Consider the following 15,236-nt stretch of genomic DNA (forward strand, 5'->3'; position numbering starts at 1 on the left):
TTAAAAACAGGTTAGTTGGGCTGGAATGCTCACAACAAGATAGTATTGAACCAATTACGCAACAAAATGGCTTTCTGGTACAGATCAATGTGTTCTGAGAAATCTATTTTCCCTGTTGTTCTCACTATTTGTGGGATGGCAATACTCTGGGCAAATCAACATTTTAACAGGTGTAGCTCCAATTAGGCTCTACCTTAAGTTACCATAATTTTAGAAAACCAGAAGAAAAGCTCAGCAACTTTCTCAAAGCACTCAATCAGGAAAAAATGACTCGTGGGGCAACATTGATGCATAAATAGCTGTAGTGTGTGTCTAGCCTTAGACAGGTTTCTTATGTTTTTCTATAAGAGTTGTGAAGGTGTGGTGCCTTAATCAGCATATTGCTGTAAGGGCAGAAAAACACATTATTCATTGAGCCATTGAAATAGTTGCAATGGCATGAACTGTTTTTTTTTCTTGGTCAGCAATTTAATCCCAATGCTCTTTAATGCCAAATAATTCAAGAAGAAAAGTAATATAAAGGTTGATTTGTTAGTAGTATGGCTGATATGGTTCATATTTCCAGTTCAAAGCAACTGCTGCATGGTGAAGGCTGTGAAACCAAACCATCATGCTTTTATTCCATTGGATCTTTTTTTGTGATTGTCTCTTCCTCTCCACCAGTACTACTAAATATGAAAAAAAAATATGCCGTTTTTTTTTTGCAAAATGTTTCAGTAATAATAAAGTCCTTATTGCCAATCTCAGACACAGACAGGAGGCGGCAACATGGTTCCATGGCTACAGACCAACATAATTACTTTAGACCTGATTAAATCTCTCACTTGTGCTGCTTTCAATTTATCCTATCCTGAGCTTATGACAGTTAGAATGTGAATAGAATAATTACAGTGACAAATCTTGCAAAATTAATTGGGTGGCAAAGAGCAGTAAGACAAAATACCCAAACAGGGACGAGCATGGGTGACAAAGCAATAAAACACTGACTGTATTAGGTTGTGGACAACTCCATAAACTGCACAATGCTTTAAAATTGGTGCTGAAATCCTGCGAGTGGCAAGAAACATAAAGGAATCCTACTGCGACCCTGTAGGCTGGTTTGTTGTTACAGTGTAGGAGGGATTGAGGAAGAACATGGGAGCCCTGCCAAGCTCTCCCGCTCATCCATTCTTGAGCAAAACTTTAGTTATACTCCCTCACAATCCTCTGTGGCCTACAGGTCTACAGCTAAGCCCAGTCAGGTCAGGCACTGGTGCAGGAACCACACGGGAACCTGGATACTGGTTGCTGACTCTGGTCACACCTGACTGTCACTTGTTCAATCAGATTTTTTTTGAGAAAATATTAGTGTTTTATAAGAAACTGACAATCTACTGTATAACTTCATACATAGAATTGTGCCTATATTAAGGTGTGGCTTTTGCCTCTATATTTGGAGGTGATGATTGGCTAGACCTAGTCTGGCACAAGCTGAGGCCGTTCCTAATCTTGACCTCTCCTGCTCTGGACAAAGTGATTCTTAGAAAGTAGGTAAACAGTAATTAAGAAAACTCTCACCATCAGCACCAAACAACTTCTTATCACAATATCTGTATTTTCTTAATAACGGCCTTATAACTTGATAATAATGATTTGCATGATGAGGAATGAAGCATTGCATTTCAAAGCTGTTTCATAATATTTGCAATTGCAGGTTGTCTCTTCACTAACTAGAAACAACTTGCTTTGCTAGTAGCCTAACTAATAATTTGACGCTACATCCATTTTGCAAAGCATTGGCCACTGCATATAAACTTTAAGAGGACATGTTCTCCCTTGTTCACTGGACCTGTATCAAAGCTTAGGCCATCACCTTGAGGATATTTGAATATCAAATGTATGACATGCAACCTGTTCTCCAGTCTCTGATATTTTAACTTAAGCGTAGAACATACATAGCATTAGTCAACCAATCATCAGCTAGCTTATTGACTTATAAACCACAAACCCGCTTACTGATCCATCAGCCAACAGCCAGATTATTAGTCACAGTCACACTGATTGTTTTCACATTGTATGAGGAGAGGGTACTCTATTCTTGGAAATTTGGGGCAGGTAGCCCTTGTAGAGCAAACTGGGTCTCTGTCTTATCCTTCTTTCCCATTACAACTACTTCCATAAGACACAGTTACAATTCATTCTTATTCACCACAGCAACAAAGGCTCCTCATAAGTAGACAAACGAATCTGACCCATTAACTCACTTATTTTCTGATACTAGAGAGCAGTATCATGCATTTTAAAACTCTTGTAGCCGATTCCAATTTTAGATGTGCTACTTTACTTGTGTGAATTTGTTGTTTGAATGTTGGCACAGTCTTCCTTTAGTATGAGTAGGAATGAATATTTGTTTTTCATCTGAAATCATCAGTGACACTGGGCAAATTGGATCAATTTAAAACGTACCCACATCAGTTCAGCAAATAGGACTATAGGAGAAACATAAAAAAGAATAGCTCACGGTGTGTTAGGGATATTACCTGGTAACATACGTAACCTATGTGAAGAGTGTGATCCTCTGTGTTATCTTCAGTGATCCCACCACGACTCCAATATAATCCTTGTGATCATTGCATTGCTGTTTTGGCGTCCTCTCCGTTACTAAGGGATGCTCCACTCTTGCAGGCAATTCATCAATGACATTAACTGTATATGGTGTCCCATTCATTTGCTCTATTGCCACCAACACGCTGAAGGTCTGAAACTTTTTTACTGTAATTGGCGCTATTCTTAGCCTCTCGCCTTTAAACACTTAATTGGATTAAACTCGCAGTTTGACAAGCGACAGGTCAGAGCCACCAATAGCGGGTGGGGTGAGATCAGCTACACCGATTTAACTAATCCGTCTGACGCCCAAAGGTACGGTGAGTAACCGCCGGTATAGGTGCGCTACAGAGAAGCCTGGGAAGGACGAACGACCTCGGCCAAACGAGTGGACTGTAGCCGGCTGCCTCGGGGCTGCTCTCCCAGAATGATCATAACGCTGCGGGCTCTCTTCGAACAAGGGGTAAGAAACCGTAGTAGCCTTATCTTGCTGCAGGAGTCGGTGCTGGGACGTTTATCCATGCCGCTTCCCAGGTCTATTGCGCGCAGCTCGTCTCTGCAGGCCCCGGGGTATCTGCGCAGGGATAAGGATAAATAACAACATCCCAGTGCTGTCAGGTGGGTGCAGGGAGAATTTAAACTACTCAGCGTTAAGTTAACGTAATTTTACCTAATGTCCTTATTCAGTCACATGCCTTCGCAGAGCATGGATGCGTGGGAACCGTCGTTTTTGTAGCCCTGCGAATTGACGGTTGAACTCGTATAGGTGGTAGCCTGTAGTATGCTATGGATTCCTGCAGAGCCTATGCATGTCATGGTCTTCCACAAATGATTAGCCCACTATTTAATATGGACAGAGTCGTAAACCCCATACACAACATAGCAAAAAAAATCCTAAATGAGTTCTCCTCTAAGGCAGCACGAGGAAGCGTATAGGCTGTACCTTTTGACCAGTTAGATTTCCCTTTGTAATTCTATTCCAGTAATAATCTGTCGCTGATTCATTTGATCACTGCAGCATATCAGTTACACCCTGGACAGAGACCTCTAAAGGGCTTCCACATGACCATAACCACTATTAAAATTTATTCATAACCATTGATACTAGACCCAGTCGTGTCACTGTTTGGGACGCAGCAAAAATAAAACATAAAAATATTTAAGAAATATAACTAACTAAAGAAAGAAAGAAACAAAAACAAAAAGGAAGGAAGAAAGTAGGAAAGCAGGGGGGAAAAAAACTAGGCTCAATTTGGATATTCTCACTTGTCCTTCCACTCACCTAGCCTATGTGAAGGAGTCTGCTGCATGGACAATTTTGTAAAAATAATAATCATAATATTAATTTAAAAAAAAAGAAAAAAAACCTAACCTAAACCTATAATAAAAGAATGGACAACACTGGCAACCGTTCCCAATTCATTTTTGTTTTAATCACATGACTGTTTAACTTGTACAGTGAGCTATAAACCTATACACTCCCAGTCTAACAACCTATTGTTTATCATCTGAGTTATCTACAACAAATCATTTAACCTGCCGTGACATTTGCAAGGACTGTTATCTAATATATCATGGTAGGCTATTCTATAGTTCATAGTATGGACTAAATATGCAGTGCTCATCATTTATCCATAATTAGGCCTATATCATTAAATGTTTCATAACACTTTGATTTGTGTAGGCCTAGTACACTATTGGACAGAAAAAATATCACTATTTGGGCTGTTTTGAAAGTGTGAGTGAGTGCCATATATGGGCTATATTTTAAACCTGGTCATGCTATATCACACATCCTGCAACAGAGTTACTCCAGGCCTATGAGCACAAAATGGCACCTCATTTTTCATGTTCTTGTTTTAAACGGAAATGAGCCAAAACAAATCTGTGTAAGTTTGTCAGTGTGTGGTGTGTGTGTGTGTGTTTTTTCTTTGTTTATTTATTGAGCTTAACAGTTAGGCAAACACACTCACATAAAGAGGCATTGGAATAAAAGCAAGTTGACAGATAGATAGACAGACAGATAGACAGACAGACAGACAGACAGACAGATAGATAGATACATAGATAGAGGCAGACGGAAGGATGCATGGAGGTGGTGGGTGTGTCTCTGTGGATGAGTGACGTGCAGTTGGGACGCATGCCCTGTGCGCACTGCGCGTCCGGCCTGTCAGTAGCAGCCAGATGGAAACGTAGGCAAGTGAATTTGGTGAGGTCATGTATTTTTAAGCCGCACAACGGAATAAATCATCCTTCACCAGCGGCATAAACAAATAGCCTGCTCCGGAACACTGTACCGCTGATCGGACCGTGGGGAAATCAATAGTTTAATTTGATGACAGAGGTAAGATCAGGATTTGCACCTCTTCTCAGACGTGGTTATTGTTTGGCCGTGGGGGGAGGGTCGTACCGTTGTGTGCATGCTGCTTTACCGACGCGTTTGTTGTCTAGGGTGTTACATTGTAGCTCGGCTTAATCCAAAATATTCCCTTTTACGCTATAACGCTGTAATACGCCTGTTCACGGTGCTCGCATATGGATAAAGACAGTTATACTACAATCTGCTGCGCACTGTGTGTCAGAATAGGCCACGTAATATCACGATATGGGTGTTATTATCCCTCTAATAATGTCCTCTTGTGCAGTGTCCCACTCATTCAGGGTGCTATACGCTTTTAGCATGCACGGCTCTTTTCTAATGCAGCAATCTCGTATGGTCATTTACCTGCCAGCTACCTCTGTCGTCGGCAAGGGGTCGTGTGGCCAAGGTTAAGGCATTAACATCGTGTGAACATGGGTCGATATTGATCCTCTACTTGGTTAATCGGTGCCGGGGAGATGTGGAAGAGTCTTCTTTCTGTGCCTTTTCTGTGCCTTTCTCCGCCCTGCTGACAGTACAGCTGTGGAGACTAAAGCCTCGCTCTATTCGCTGTGAAAAAAAGGCTGTATCAGCTTCGCATCGGGTATGAGGGTGATATGTAACAGAATTGAACGAAGGACGAATGAAACCTGTCTTTTCCATAGGTTAGTTTGAATTAAACGTGTGTTTGTACGGCTACGATGCTTTGCTTGTGCTGCTAATTCCTCATCAGGCTCATGTGATGTATGTAAATGAGGAAACATATATGACACAGTCGATTCTCCCTGGGCTGTTTGTAGTATTTATGTATGTTATCATGTTAGTTTCAGTGCGGTCTTAGCGTGCATGTAAAGTTATGGGCAAGAAAACTGCACCCTATCATTATATGAGTGTGTTGATATGTGGTGGCACAATACCTCATGCATGTGCATTTTGCTTGTAGTTATTCCAGCATCTCTTGGGTTTGCATTTGTGAAAATTTGTGTTCATTTGAATACATACATGAAACACTATTGCAGGATCTTAATTGTTCTGCAAGTATGTGCTTTGGAAACCCATTCATTAAATCATTAGGCTGTAGCAGCTTGTTTAGAGAAAACAGAGGTTGACTCGTTAGAGGGCGATGCACTGTAGGGGCGAGCCGGCTGTAATTCTGCTCTTGCTAAATACACAAGGCAACTAGATTTATTACAGTGCTCTTTTTGAGTTTTTTCCTCCCCCTGAATCCATCGACTAGGTCCAAACATTCACTTACCCAGGTGCTGCATTGGCAGACTACTGCTGCGGCGTACTGCACCCCTTGTAAATACTGTAGATTACACACATTACTGGAATCACAGCTGATGGTGTTTCATCAATTTAGAGGAATGTGTTGATACTGTGACCTGGTTAAAAGCATAAGCAGCATCTGTGATGAAATAGGAATTGAGAGGATCAAAAGGTATCAAAGTTATAAAGCACCCGGCCTGCTGTCCTCGCTGCACTGACCTGCCCTCATCATTCAGATCAACAGTCATGATTACAGAAAACAATGACATTACAGATGCAACAGATTGCCTACCACTGACACTGCTGTACATTAACTGCATTATCATTAAAGCCATCATAACTCAGATGAAGTAATTGTCTTCCTGTCTGATTTATAAAAAGAAGCAGCGTGTCTATTTTGATGTTGAGAGGGGGGTGGATGTTATGTACGTCTTTGTGACGTTGGAGGAACAGAAGGAGAGCTGACTCATTTTATTCTGCCAATTAGGTTCCTCATATGGACTGTGTGTTGAGAGAGAGTGGAAGAATGGGGAGGGAGATTACGTTGCTTATATAAGCGTAGGCTGCTTGAAAGTAAGGAAGCAAGACAAGCCTGCCTTACATTTTTCTAGTTTTTTAGATTTTAGGTGGTTTTAGTTTTTACATGATATGGAAAATGTTCGGGAACATCATGCAATCAAATGAGCATCTCTGCGTGATGTCTTGTCCGGGTGCTCAGCCCCCTGGTGTAACTTGACCCAGTTAACATGTGCCTGTGGAAGACCTGCTTGCAGAACTGGGCTGGAGTCCTGGGCTGGGGTCCAAACTCACAAGCGTTCAGGCAGGAATCATCACCAGGCTTGGTTTCCAGTGTGAGAGAGACATTCTGAGAGTCATGTTTCATATGATGGAGTAGACCCCCCTCCCTGTGGCCTGCTGTTCTGCCACCACTGCTGATGATATCAAATCTTCCATCCCGGTCTGTTTGCTGAGTCGCTGAGATAAGGAACTGCAGCTCTCGCCTGAAGTGTGAAATTCAGCAGTGTCTTTACTCCTTTACTCCTAATCTGCTTTCTCGGGAGCAAGGCTGGCATTTGACTTTCTGCTCAACAGCTACTGTGGTAGCGTCAGTGCAGTGCAGTGCCGCCGCTGTGACGCCTAAATGTGTGTCCATCTTTGTGTACACAGAGGACATTTTTGGATGCACAGAAAGCAGTAATCGAAGATTTCACCATGAACAAAAACAAGAGAGAAAGAGAGTTCTACAGCCTAGACGTTGGGGATTCTACATTCACAGTCCTGAAGCGCTACCAGAATCTGAGACCCATCGGCTCAGGAGCTCAGGGAATCGTCTGGTGAGTGTTTCAACCTCATCCATATTCAGTCTTCATCTACATGGTGAAATATGGGACAGTGTGTTCCATACATCACCAGAGTATTCATGCAAATTAAAGAATATCTCACTTGGTACCTCCTTTCATTCATTCGTATTGCCTTATTTAACATTAAATTCCAAAAATTAAAATTAAATTCAATGATAAATATGTTTACAACTGATTTTCTGTCAGTGACACAAGCGCTGTCCTATCGTTTTTATATGTTTCGAGGTTATGTTATTAAAAACCCCACCTCAAACTTGCATATCCATATCTTGTCTCTACCACCTATTCTGCTACAGTTGGGCCCATAATTTTCAATTATTCATGACTTTGTTCCTCAGCTCTGCGTATGACCAAAACCTTGAAAGAAATGTTGCCATCAAGAAGCTGAGTCGGCCGTTTCAGAATCAGACCCACGCCAAGAGGGCGTACAGAGAACTAGTCCTTATGAAATGTGTCAATCACAAAAATGTAAGTTGGCAAATCTTTTCACTTAATTCTTGTTCTTATTACATTTCACCTCAGGAAGATGTGGTATTTTAGGTTTGCAAAAATGTGAATCGTATTTTTTATGCATATAACTTAAATTGTGCTTTAAGAAAATGTTAATGACGTGATCACATCATTCTGATTCGTGTCATTCTACATCCACAGATCATTGGCCTATTAAATGTATTTACACCACAAAAATCATTAGAAGAATTCCAAGATGTGTAAGTAACTGGATGTGAAGTGTGGATGTATTTGTGTGTGTGAGTACTTGACTGTGTTTGTGTTTGAGGGAATATGTACAGTATATACTGTATCTACATTAATTACTCCCTCCCTGTGTGTGTGTGTGTGTGTGCTTGCATGCTTCTCAACTGTTTGTGCAAACTGTGCTCTGTCAGATACTTGGTGATGGAGCTGATGGATGCCAACCTGTGCCAGGTCATTCAGATGGAGCTGGACCATGAGAGGCTGTCCTACCTGCTCTATCAGATGTTATGTGGCATCAAACACCTCCACGCTGCTGGCATCATTCACAGGGTAGGCATCAGCTGGCCAGGGTCCACAAGAGGAACTGGTAAACCTGCTTTGGTACTTGACACTAGAATGTAAGGACAGACAGTTCACTGGCCTGTGCTCAGTTGGCATTTGGTAATATATAATATTAGTGCAGCCGGGCAGTGCAGTGATTTGGTGATTTGGAGGCCGCCTTTTAACTGTAGGACCCGAGTACAAGGCCTTTTTTTTTTTTTTGCAAGCGTGCACCCTGAAGCGTCCGCAAGCAAGACACTGAATCCCTACCAGCTCCATGGGCTGTTCTGTAGCCGACTCTGACCTCTCACCTCCCTGTGGAAGAGGGCAGGGGAATATTGAATGTTCCCATGGGGATCAATAAAGTATCACATTATTAATGTTATTATTTCACATCACGCAAGAATTGAAATGCATTATCAGTGAATAAACAAACAGGTGGGAGATGAAATCATGCATCTCAGTTTACATTTTTTCTCATAACAAGTGAAAACTAGATTAGCGCCAGTTAGTATGTCCTGGCAAATTAAAATATAACAATGAAAAATAAAACTTACTGCTAAAATAACATACACAGCCAGGCCTACTTTGGAAATATTACATCCTCAACAAGGGATTAAGCCCAATTAGAACGAAGAAGTCAAAGAAATTTGCAAAACCAAAATCAAACAATCCAATGGTGTAAAGTGGCACTACTTACCTTACCTGGAAACCAGGGAACTTGAAATTACTTTTCTACTAGCTAGCGTAACGCTACCACAAGCAATTTGTATTGTAGAGAAATGTTAAATGGAAAAAAGCAAGCAATCTTCTTTGAAAAATAACCACAGCAGGAGTAGTAACTGACAATCAGCTGGATTTTTGTCAGGATTGATAATGCAGCACAGTGTGCGTGTATATTATATCATTATGGGTGTGATGCAGATAATATTGTGATAACAAAAAATGTATAAATAGCCCAGTAGGCCTTTCTGCGCTCAGAAAATCCAATGGAAAATCTGGATGTACAGAGAAAAGTGTGTTTTTTTCCTCTATAATTTGGACCCCCTGAAATAGAGATGATATAAGGGACTGTCCTTAAAAAAACAGGACAGCTGGTCACTACCGGTTAATGTGGTGTTCATTTTGTCTCAGAATGGTGTTTAATGGTGTTTAACTCCTTCATACCTGCTGTCTCACTTGAAGTCATTAGAGATAACACAGAACATTAGCAGTCTCTCCTCAGCGCTCTCCCATGGGTCCTCACACATCAAAGCTTTAAAGACGTCATCAAACTCACTTCTCACACATAGTTTCTTTAATTGGGGGGTTTCACAATGCTGAATGTAAAACATGCCGCTGAATAACTGCATGGGAATATTAGGTGTGTGTTGTCACTGTTTTTGCTTCTATTTGACAACATAAAGATCTATAAAAATTACATTCTTTATATGTTTTCCTCTGTAGGACCTCAAGCCCAGTAACATTGTTGTGAAGTCAGATTGTACACTGAAGATTCTGGACTTTGGCCTGGCTCGGACCGCCGCCACAGGACTCCTGATGACACCGTATGTGGTGACGCGCTACTACAGAGCACCAGAGGTTATCCTGGGCATGGGCTACCAGGCCAATGGTCAGTACCTGTCTGTCTGTCTGTCTGTCTGTCACACGTTCAATTTACTCATCTACAGTCAAACAGGCCTGGGCGATATATATTGTATAATATCGATATTGTGACATGAGGCTAGATATCGTCTGGGATTTTGGTTATTGTGATATTGGGAAATAACTTTAATGTGACTTCCTCCTGATCTTAAAGGCTGTGTTACAGTAAAGTGATACAATTTTCTGAACTTATTGGCCTGTTCTGGCTGAGTAAAATGAACAATGATTGGCTTTAACTGCTCATCTATCATATCCACATTACTTATTATTGATTACACATTACTGATGATCATTACTAATTTTAAAAATATTCTTGTGTGTAAATACAGTATCTTATGAAAGCACAAATACTCATTCCCCGAAAATATCGTCACATTATCGATATCAAGGTATACGGTCTAAAATATTGTAATATTTGATTTTGTCAATATCACCCAGCCCTACAGTCAAATAATGTTGATTTTCAAATTACTATACAAACTCATGCAGTTACATTACACTATTTACTTTTTTAAAATCCTGTCTCACATCCATGTCTATCCACAGACAGGGAACTGAAGATAAATCTTGCTATTACTGCAGTGCACGCTTACGCAAAGCAGCATGGTGCCTCTGTGTATAATGGGATTTTGTTGTTATAAATACAATAGCCTCCTCCTAACTAACCTCCTAACTAACCTGTTGTTGTACATTCCTCCTGTTTGCTGTGTTCCACTTTGCTAGTGGACATATGGTCTGTGGGCTGCATACTGGCAGAAATGGTCCGCCATAAAATCCTCTTTCCCGGAAGGGACTGTATCCTTGCGTCTTTCAAATGCTTCTTCACACTTTGTTATTGGTAACATTCTTTGGAAACACTGTGTTCGTTCAAAAGTACTTGTGCCTGGCACTGTGCAGACTGTCAGATCTTTCCTCTGTATAGCGATCAATTCTTGGCACGAATACAGTATTCTGTGCCAAGCTTCGGGGAACTGTTAACAACCAAAACAGGCCAGTATAATATTCCTTATTTGAGATGCAGCTTTTGGACGGTCATGGGCTGTGAAACTTTCATTTCCCCTTTTCATTTCCTCAACACAGCAGGAGCATTTTTCCCTCTCATATGTCTGCTGGACACTGGCTGATGTTGCATGCTCTCCCTTTTCAGCTTCACACATCGCACCACCATTCTCCTTGTGTTCTTCTCACTTTGTTTTGTTTTTTGTTTTTGTTTTTTCTTTTCCTCACCATTGTGTTTGCATGCTAACCTCCCTGTCATCTCACCCTCCGCCTCCAGTGGATGTATGGTCAGTGGGCTGCATAGTGGCCGAGATGATCCGGGGTAGCGTGTTGTTCCCCGGCACTGATCGTATCCTTCCCCGCCATTGATCACTGTGTCATCACTTCATTCTGCGTGAAGGGATCCATCGCCGCCCTGTTTTAGTTCCCATTTGATCTGTTCCTAGAGTTTCCTTGTGTCACCCTGGCATCCGTTTCCAAATTTCCCACCCAACCTACATGCCCTCCGCCTTTTTCTCTGCTGTTCCCACCTGTTAAGAGAACTTGACAGAAAATCAGACAGCTCCTTGCATACATAGCTGTAGAATTCAGAGTGCTGTCGTTCTTGAGAGAGTATGTAGTTATGCATTAGCTGCATAGTAGAGGAGTGAGTAGCTGCATCAGTATAGGTCATGTAATCTAGGTGTTCTCTCTCTGTGTGTGTGTGTGTCTGCCATAGTGTAAGAAGGGCTGTGTGCGTCTCAGTGGGAGTTGAATGTCATGCTGCCTCATGGTGTGTTGTGTGTGTGTGTGTGTGTGGGAGTACTGTAGTGTCTGTGGCCTATTTCCTTGACATTTCCACTTCAGACATTGACCAGTGGAACAAGGTGATTGAGCAGCTCGGTACTCCATCCCAGGAGTTCCTAATGAAGCTGAACCAGTCAGTAAGAACGTATGTAGAAAACCGGCCACGCTATGCTGGATACAGCTTTGAGAAGCTCTTCCCCGACGTGCTTTTCCCCGCTGACTCTGAACACAACAAGCTGAAAGGTAGAGGTATATAGGTTTCTCCCTATCTTCTGCTACTGTGACTTTATTGTTGATTGTTGATAGAGATATTAATATGGTTTTACATTGACTGAAGTGACTTAAACTACAAAGAGCTCATTCATCAAACCATTCGTAGAGTGGTGATTAATAGCACAGCACCTTATCTGCCTGTTGTCTCTCCCCCCAGCGAGCCAAGCGAGGGATCTCTTATCCAAGATGCTAGTGATCGATGCCTCCAAGCGCATCTCTGTAGATGAGGCCCTGCAACACCCCTACATTAATGTTTGGTACGATCCAGCTGAAGTGGAGGCGGTAAGTGGATCACAGATACGACCGCATCTTTAAAAGGGTCACATGAGACTTTAATTACATCACTTGGAGTGGAAAGTTATCACCGCTCGTTCACCACCAATGTGCCATTTGTGCCGTTTTCTCTTCCTCAGCCTCCTCCAAAGATCACAGACAAACAGCTGGACGAGAGGGAGCATACCGTGGACGAGTGGAAAGGTTAGGCAACATACCAGAACACTTCACGCATCGCTCAACACTTCACTTTTCACTGTCTGTTTCAGTGTGTTATATTCCCCCGTGGCTCCGACAGCAGCAGTGGTACAGGAACAAACCACAGTGCTGCGCCTTACTGCCTTATAGAGGCTTTACAGTTGCGTCAATGGTCTCCCAGCAACCAAGCCTGGCGCCATCATGGAGGTCCACTGGAGAATTGGATGTGTGCATTAATGGCTGAATATATAACAACTGGACAGGAAAAAGAGAGATACTGTAAAAAGATTGCTGTGGTGTGGGTGTCGGTCCATTAAGAAACGTTATAAGTATAGTGAATAGTTACATTTGTTTCCAAATTTAGGTTACTGTGACACACTGTCTGTAGCCCTAGCTTCGACTCCAAAACGTTACGAGCTGTAGCTTGAGAAGTCAGCTCCACTTACCTAAGAGTTATTTTTTGGCTTTATTAGTTTACTAACTAACCAGCAGGCTAATTTAGCTAAACAACCAATGTTAATGTTAACATGCAAATACTAGCCACTATTAACACTAGCCACTATACTGGATATTTTAGCTTGTGTGCAGATATGTTTACAATAAGACAATGATTAGCTGAGCAGATACTAAGATTTGTTAGCTGACATTGTCAGATTTATCAGTGGCAAAACGGTCAGTTCCCAGTCAAGAAGAGCACAGAAATGAATCAGCTGTTTACAGTCGCTGTTGCCCAAGAGCTTTGAACCTCCACTGTGTTCGTCAGAGAGTGCATTACGTCACCTGAAAGCCCTCCATTACAGCCTCTCAGTAAGTATTTTGCCACTGTAGGGAACCTGACGCTGTGGAGCAGGGCAGGATGTCAGATTGTGTGTAAATATCACTTTCAGTTGTTCTGCAGCAGGATGAGCTCATCCTAACCCCTGCCAGGTGATAACGACCCCTCACTCATATTCAGACGGCCACGCCAGAACTGCATGCTCAAATTAGAAACATGATGATGTCTGGACTGTACAGTATGTGATGCACTTTGACTATACAGGACAAGATATCTTTACTATTTGCCTTGACATCTTTTCTCCTCCCTTGCTCCTCCTCCACCATTTCTCTCCCTCTCCTGTTCCCCTTACCCCCTTCTCTTTGTGCATTCGTAGATCTGATCTATAAGGAAGTGTGTGAATGGGAGGAGTGGACGAAAAATGGAGTGATCAGAGGGCAGCCACCTCCTTTAGGTGAGTAATCACTGGACCTCTGGGAAATAATGAGAGTTGGAAGGGGATGAATCATGGTGAATAACAGGTGGGAGATATAAAACACAGTAAGGCATTTTCATTTTTAGGTTAAATGCACACAACTGATACTTCATGACAGAGGCTTGATGTGTGATATGTGATCAATACGATTTTAGGTTTTTATTTTATATTAAGCTGTAGGCAAGTTTGGGAGGAAATAGATCAAATCTCCAGAAATTCAATCCAACAATGGCATGCCTCCCACTCCTCTTAGTGATTGACAGGACTTCTCCTCATTGGTCGGATGGGTTTCCACACATTTCACTGAGAATTTCATTGAGAAAAGCAGAGGAATGGGGCTACCGCTGTTTCTGAGATTCTGACATATTATCCTCCTCGTCCTTGGACACCAAATGTGGCGATTTATTCTAAATAAATATTAATCCATAAAAGTGACATGATACCCTGAAGAAGGCATACTGCCAAAACATGTTGGTGGTGTGAAATAAATATTTTGCATGGAGAGAAATGTGCAACCGTCATATAGTTATTTACTCTGACTTTGGACCGATGGTTTGCACCTTTTTATGGGTGTGCGCTTTACTACTGAATTACTTGAATCCATAAAAGTTACCTACTGCAGCTTTAAGTTCAGTAAAGCTTTATGAAATGTGCATGAGAATTTAAAGTGAGTTGAGCATAGTACTGCCCCCATTCCCACTGGAGCCACCCATGCTAAAACATAACAAATCCACCAAAATGTAAGCAGTGTGTGTGTGTGTGCTGTCACGGTACATCTTTGGTGGTGCAGGTGTATCAGTGATCCCGTGTGTTTCTCGCAGCACAGGTGCAGCAGTGATCGACAGCTCGCCTCAGCCCGCATCTTCCTCCTCCTCAGCCAACGACGTCTCGTCCATGTCCACTGAGCCCAGCGACCCGAGCAGTGACCCCACCATGACCTCTGACACAGAGAGCAGCCTGGACAGCCACACCTCCCTGGGCGCTCTGGGCTGCTGCAGATAACACACACACACACACACACACACACACACAGTACACACACGCACACAGATATACAAACAAACGCTAAAACAACCAACCCTATCCTCACCTTTGCACCTACAACTGCAGTAAGTGTCATGGGATAGGGTTTAGGCCAATGGAACTTCTCATGTTAGTTTGTAGAGCTACGCTTTTTATGTACAGTTTGTTTTTATTTCCTTGCCCCGCCCCCCCATACTGCTG

At 42.2% G+C, this 15,236-nt stretch overlaps 1 protein-coding gene across 2 annotated transcripts; it reads left to right on the plus strand.

Annotated features, from left to right (window-relative positions):
• Positions 1 to 3,010: 3,010 nt before the first annotated feature.
• On the plus strand, positions 3,011 to 15,067 carry mapk8a (mitogen-activated protein kinase 8a). 2 transcript variants are annotated; one of them, XM_071530445.1, is made up of 12 exons: positions 3,011 to 3,046; positions 7,379 to 7,545; positions 7,911 to 8,040; positions 8,224 to 8,282; positions 8,460 to 8,598; positions 10,036 to 10,201; positions 10,957 to 11,028; positions 12,079 to 12,261; positions 12,449 to 12,573; positions 12,705 to 12,768; positions 13,914 to 13,991; positions 14,839 to 15,067. In XM_071530445.1, exons 1-12 carry the CDS (start codon positions 3,011 to 3,013, stop codon positions 15,012 to 15,014), a joined length of 1,395 nt encoding a protein of 464 aa, XP_071386546.1. In that variant the 3' UTR covers positions 15,015 to 15,067. The 2 variants fall into 2 exon arrangements, with proteins under 2 accessions (XP_071386546.1, XP_071386547.1); XM_071530446.1 differs by lacking the exon at positions 3,011 to 3,046 and having other exon boundaries at positions 7,378 to 7,545; positions 14,890 to 15,067.
• Positions 15,068 to 15,236: the final 169 nt, after the last annotated feature.

The sequence above is a fragment of the Centroberyx affinis genome, unplaced genomic scaffold (genome assembly GCF_046629955.1).
Source record: "Centroberyx affinis isolate AG114_WGS23_722 - 3 ecotype Tasmania unplaced genomic scaffold, CSIRO-AGI_Caff_v1 ptg001928l_1, whole genome shotgun sequence".
NCBI lineage: Eukaryota > Metazoa > Chordata > Actinopteri > Beryciformes > Berycidae > Centroberyx > Centroberyx affinis.

Coding starts and splice junctions, on each gene's coding strand:
- mapk8a (XM_071530445.1), top strand. CDS start 3,011: ATGATCATAACGCTGCGGGCTCTCTTCGAACAAGGG. Junction 3,047..7,378: donor GGGCTCTCTTCGAACAAGGG/GTAAGAAACCGT, acceptor TTGTGTACACAG/AGGACATTTTTGGATGCACA. Junction 13,992..14,838: donor AGGGCAGCCACCTCCTTTAG/GTGAGTAATCAC, acceptor CTCGCAGCACAG/GTGCAGCAGTGATCGACAGC.